The sequence below is a fragment of the Ursus americanus genome, chromosome 2 (assembly GCF_024610735.1).
Source record: "Ursus americanus isolate L20-20 chromosome 2, mUrsAme1.1.p, whole genome shotgun sequence".
NCBI lineage: Eukaryota > Metazoa > Chordata > Mammalia > Carnivora > Ursidae > Ursus > Ursus americanus.
In genome coordinates this window covers 64,606,051-64,612,050 of record NC_142128.1, presented here as the reverse complement: position 1 = coordinate 64,612,050, position 6,000 = coordinate 64,606,051, and the positions used below count along the sequence as shown (strand labels likewise).

The 6,000-nt window shown below is 35.8% G+C and overlaps 1 protein-coding gene across 1 annotated transcript in view; it reads right to left on the bottom strand.

Moving 5' to 3' along the window:
* Positions 1-3,054: 3,054 nt before the first annotated feature.
* The window catches only part of LOC123785638 (complement factor H-like), a 51,357-nt gene continuing 48,411 nt past the window's right edge, over positions 3,055-6,000 (bottom strand). Inside the window, 3 exon segments of the mRNA XM_087856503.1 lie at positions 3,055-3,471; positions 4,126-4,308; positions 4,857-4,860. Coding sequence (XP_087712629.1) covers positions 3,275-3,471; positions 4,126-4,308; positions 4,857-4,860 — 384 coding nt within the window. The 3' untranslated portion in view covers positions 3,055-3,274.

The window sequence follows — 6,000 nt, the reverse complement described above, 5'->3', positions numbered from 1 at the left end:
TGTGGAGGTTCCCTACTATTAATGTATTTTTATCTATATGTCTCTTTATTCTGGTTAAGAGTTGGCTTGTGTATCTTGCTGCTCCCCTGTTGGGTGCATATATATTTATAATTGTCATATCCACTTGTTGGATACATCCTTTAAGAATAATATAGTGCCCTTCTGTATCTCTAACTATAGTCTTTAGTTTAAAATCCAATCTGTCTCATATAAGAATTGCTACCCCAGCTTTCTTTTGAGGTCCATTGGCATGAAAGATGGTATTCCATCTCTTTACTTTCAGTCTGGATGTATCTTTAGGTTCAAAATGAGTCTCTTGTAGACAGCAAATGGATGGGTCATGTCTGTTTATCCAATCTGCAACCCTGTGGTGCTTTATGGGAGCATTTAGGCCATTTACATTGAGACTGATTATTGAGAGATATGATTTTAATGATGCCATGTTGCCTGTAAAGTCTTTGTTTCTATCGATTGTGACTTTCTGTTCTGTATCACTCTTGGGGGCTTTTTACTTTTATAGAACCCCCCTTAATATCTCCTGTAGGGCTGGTTTCGTGGCTAAGAAATTGGTCAATGACTGGCGATTCTGGAATGTCTTTATTTCTCCATCAATTCTGAATGACAGCCTTGCTGGATAAAGGATCCTTGGCTGCATGTTTTTCTCTGAAAGAGCTTTAAAATGCCTTCCCCCCCAACCCTTTCTCTCATTGCAGGTCTGTGTAGACAGGTCTGACGTGATTCTGATGCCTTTGCCTTGGTACGTGAGAAATTTCTTTTCCCTGGCCTCTTTCAATACTGTATCCTTGGATCTAATATTTGCGAATTGCACTATGATGTGACGTGGTGTAGGTTTGTCGTGGTTGAGCTTGGGAGGTGTCCTTTTCTGCCTCTTGGACACGAAACCTTATTTCCTTTGCTAGATTAGGGAAGTTTTCAGCTAAAATTTGTTCAAATATCTCTTCTAGACCTCTGTTTTTCTCCACCCCCTCGGGGATGCCAATGATTCTGACATTGGAACGTTTCATTGAGTCAGTAATATCCCGTAACCTACATTCTTGAGATTGGATTTTTTTGAGCCACGTTTCTATTTCAGCTTTCTCTTCTACTAACCCATCCTCCAATTCGCTGATATGTTCTTCTGCCTCATTCACCCAGGTCTTCAGAGCCTCTAGTTTTGACTGCACTTGATTCATAGAATTTTTAATTTCTGCCTGATTCACTCTCATTTCCGCCCTTAGAGATTCTATATTCTCATTAACATTTTCGTTAATACTTTTTTCAAGTCTGCACATCATCTTGACCATTGTTACTCTGAACTCTATTTCTGATAATTTGGTTATATCCACATCCATTACTTCTGTGGCAGAGGCCACAGACTCATTGTCTTTTCTTTGCTGGTGGGGACTTCTCCTTCTCGTCATTCTGATGAGGAGAGGTTGTGGGGTTGTCCAGAGCCCAAATTATTGACCAGGATAATTTGAGGTTTAAAGAATAATGACTATAATTGTTTGTGACAAATTGAATAAATAAGGTCACAGGTCACTATCATCAAATCCTTATTCCAAAAATTGGAAATTAAAGAGCAAAAATTAAGATTTACCTAATTATTTTAGGTAAAAGTCTTAAGGAGTTGGCACATCAACACTCATCTTCACACAAAAATGACAATTAACGAGTGCAGAAAAAGAATAGAATTCATCTTAAAAATCACTGTTTTGCAGCCAGCAATGAAAATGATTAGTTATAGATTATATTGATTACAGGTTAAGTATCATAAATAGATTTCACAAGCATTAGGTGAAAGGTTTTAAAAAGTAGTGTATATACCAATATTAACAGCAAAGATAATGTGCCAATTGTTAACAATGCCCTTTAAACGTGAGATAACTGGCTGTCACCTGTGACTCAGATTTAGCTAAATGGACTCCATTAGAGAGAGCCAGGTTTCTCATTCGAAGAATGCCACTTGATTTGATGAAAATGAAGTAACAAGATATCACCTTAAAATGTTTTTACCTTAATTATATCTTTATTTTCATCTTAAAGTTTTCATGTTTTTGTAGAAGTTAAAAATGTTTATGGTCAACTGATTTAAACTAATTATGTTGTTTGAAATGTATGAACATAAAAATCATATTTAGACTCTTGTGGTTGAATGTTTCCAAAACTCTGCATAGCAGCAAAATCATGATGTCATTAGATTTGAAGATGATTACCAAAGAGGGCCTCATAATTCTCAACATATATCGTCTTACTTTTAATATATCTTTTTATTTATTTTATTTTTAAAAATGTTTATTTACATATTTAAGTAATCTCTACACCCAACGTGGGGCTTGAACTCATGACCCGGAGATTGCGAGCACACTCCACTGGCTGAACCAGCCAGGCACCCCATTAAAATAACCACCTTTATTGTGGTTCCAAGGTGATACATATTAAAGATAGAAAACATGGAAAATACAAGTGAGCATTAAGGACTTAACCACCAACTCTTACCCCTAGCATCTCTAAATTCAACTGTAGTTATAAATATTTCATTGTACTTCCTGACATTCTCTGTTCTATAAACATTTATGCCATGATCAAAGCATACGCTGTGTGTGCGTGTATTGTGTGCATGTGTGTGTGTTTATACTTGATATCGAATTTTTTGGTCACTTTTCATGTTATATTATGACAGTGATGTACCCAGTTAGATTCTAATTTCTCTTTATGATTTGTTTGAATTTTTATGTGTGCTAGATAGCCATCTTGTCGAAGATCTTGCATTTCATCATTTAGTAGATAAACAAAAGTAAATAATAACTACTTACATCTTATTACTAACATAGGTATGACAGAGTTAGGTTTTTATATATTTTTGAAGTAAAATTATCTTAAAGATGGAGAAAAGCATTTCTCCCATTTCCTCTGAAATGGAGAGTTCAGGCAGCCCCAGAAGTTACAGAAAGAGCTTTGAGAAAGTCAGAGGGAAAGATGGATACAAGTAGGCACTGTAGGGATTGAATCCTATTTCTTGCCGTAGGTATTTTATAAGTAGGACACAAAGCATTTTGGTTTGCCACGTTTTAATGAGATGCTTTTAAGAAGTGATTTATTCATCTCTCTGATTATAATTACATCATCCACATAATATTTAATACAGATTCTGATTTGTGAATATAAATGAGTTACACAATACTTGACAAAATAAACTGAGAATTGAATTGATAATGAAAAGTTCTGAATAAATGTACGTATTTTAATTTTAGGACTCATCTTTACCATTGTTTTATCCACAAACAGGATAGGTCAGTTTCCCTTCCCGACAGGTGACTCGGAATGTATGCTGTGGGGTCTTTTTACGATATCCATACGTACAAACAAATTCAATGATATCCTCTGATCTAGAATAAAGTTTTTTCTCATAAGACCATCGTAATCGTATATTATGTGTTCTCATGATGTCTTCTGATACTGTACAGGTCTCTGAATATAAAAAAAAAAACACATAAAACATTGAAAACAGGATTTCAGACTTTCAAGTAGAATCTTCAACATCGATCCAGGGCTTTGTTTTCAAAATCTTTTCCAAACCAATTCATTGAAAATCCATTGTGTCTATTTAAATCACTTTAAATGATTAGTCATGTAAAATGAGGGACTATGCTTAAGGTGTGATAATTAAATGTTATAATCAAAGATTCATAATGTCAATTTTATTTTATTTTATTATTTTTTAAAAGATTTTATTTATTTATGTGACGGAGAGACAGCCAGCGAGAGAGGGAACACAGCTGGGGAGTGGGAGAGGAAGAAGCAGGCTCCCAGCCGAGGAGCCCGATGTGGGACTCGATCCCGAAATGCCAGGATCACGCCCTGAGCCGAAGGCAGATGCTTAACGACTGCGCTACACAGGCGCCCCCATAATGTCAATTTTAATATGAAGAAATTGAGTCTTTTCATTAAAGGATCTTTTGTTTGAACAAGAGTTTTTTTTTTCCAACTTTATTTCTTCACACATTAGTATTTGGTAGTCAGCATTCAACAAGTGTTTGTTAATCCATGAAAATTCTATTAATAACAGCAAAATATCTATTATACTGATTTTCCCAAGATCCATGAGAATATTGAAATATTTACCTAAGCATTTTGGTGGTGATGACCACTGTCCATGTCTGCATGTTATGGTCCTTTGTCCCTCAAGTGCGTAGAAGGCCTGGCATTCGTACTCTACTGTTGATCCTGGAGCATATACTTGTAATGGGAATGAGGTAATGTCTCCATTGTCAATAGGTGGAGGAGGTCCACATTTTCCTTTAGAATCTAAAAAAATATTTATTTGATTTATTGAAAGACCAAAGAAAAACAGGTTGAAATAAATCTAATAAAAATATAGCACAATATGCAATATTAAGACCTGTGATTCCTGCTGAGAGAAATGATTCTTTGAAGAAATTTTATTTCATTTTATTTATTTTTTTTTAAAGATTTTATTTGGGATGCCTGGGTGGCTCAGTCGGTTAAGCATCTGCCTTCTGCTCGGGTCGTGATCCCGGGGTCCTGGGATCGAGACCCACTTCAGACTCCTTGCTCAGCAGGGAGCCTGCTTCTCCCTCTGCCTGCATCTCCCCCTACTTGTGCTCTCTCTCTGAAAAATAAATACTGAATGGAGGGATAGCTAATAGAAACAAAGAAACTTTCTTGTTACATACAACATACTGCAGTGTCTATTGGATCTTTAATCATTATTTATTGATTTTCATTTTTATTACAAAAGGAACATCAACTTCTTTAAAGTCAAAGAATTACACATTTGTATAATGGGAAAGGGAATTGCTGGCTTCCTGTTCTGGACATGATGAGGTAGAAACCTTTCTGCTTATTCCTTCTGTTCAATATCACTAAAAATCCTGAACATATTATAAAAACCAACAAATGAGATTGTGAAAGATGTAGAGAAGACATCGATCTGATCAGAGGTCTTGGTTTTCAAGGAATTATACTGCAGTGAGTTGTTTGGATTTTCATGTTGCCTTCTACGGATCCTGGACTGGGCACTGAAGAAGATTGGAACCCAGAAATGATATCAATCTCAGGGGGAAAAAAAGCCCCAAGAATTGCCTGTTCTCTTTGGCCAAAGGCTCAAGAAAGGAGTATTCTAGCAAGACAGAAATATGTATATATTTTTACAATACTTGAATTACTCCTGAGAGACGTCATTGAAGAAACCTTGACCAACCCTCTTCCCATGCTGATCAGAGACCAACAGTGATCAACAGAGGTTAAGTGAGGAGCCTAGACTCCTACCCACAGTGAGGGAACAAGACATCTCTTTACTTTCCACGGTGTCAGTGGAGGCCAAGTGGGAAACCTGGACTTGCTCTCTACTGTAATGAAGGCCTGATAAATAAGAGATTTCAATGAAATCCAGAGTCTTAAAACAAAACACCCGGAATGTCTAGAATACAGTTGAAAATCACTCATCATACCAAAGACCCGGAAACTATCAAAAGAGAAAAGATAATCAACAGATCACAACATTGAGATGACACAGATATTGGAATTATTTGATGATGGTTTTTAAAAATCCAGTGGGAATTATAGAACTGAAAAGTCTAATAATGGAATTAAAAAAAAAAAACCTCACTGGCTGGGCTCAATCATGGATTACAGAATACAGAAGGATAAATAAACTTGAATATAGAATATAAACTACTCACTTTGAAAATAGACTGAAAACTAAACCAAAAAAACTTCCAAAAATACTGACTGAAAATTTCACAAATTGCGCAGAAGGCATAAACATTCATATTGAAAAAGCCAAACAGGACCAACCCAAAGAAATTCATGGCAAGATATGTCACAATCAAACTGAGGAAAACTAAAGAAAAAGAAAAAAAGTCTCAAAAGCAGCTACATAGAAATTGGCATATATATAAGGGAAAAAGGATTCAAATGTCAGTGGGCTTCTCATGTCTGACCATCAAGCCGGAACGAAGTGACATTTTTCAAGTG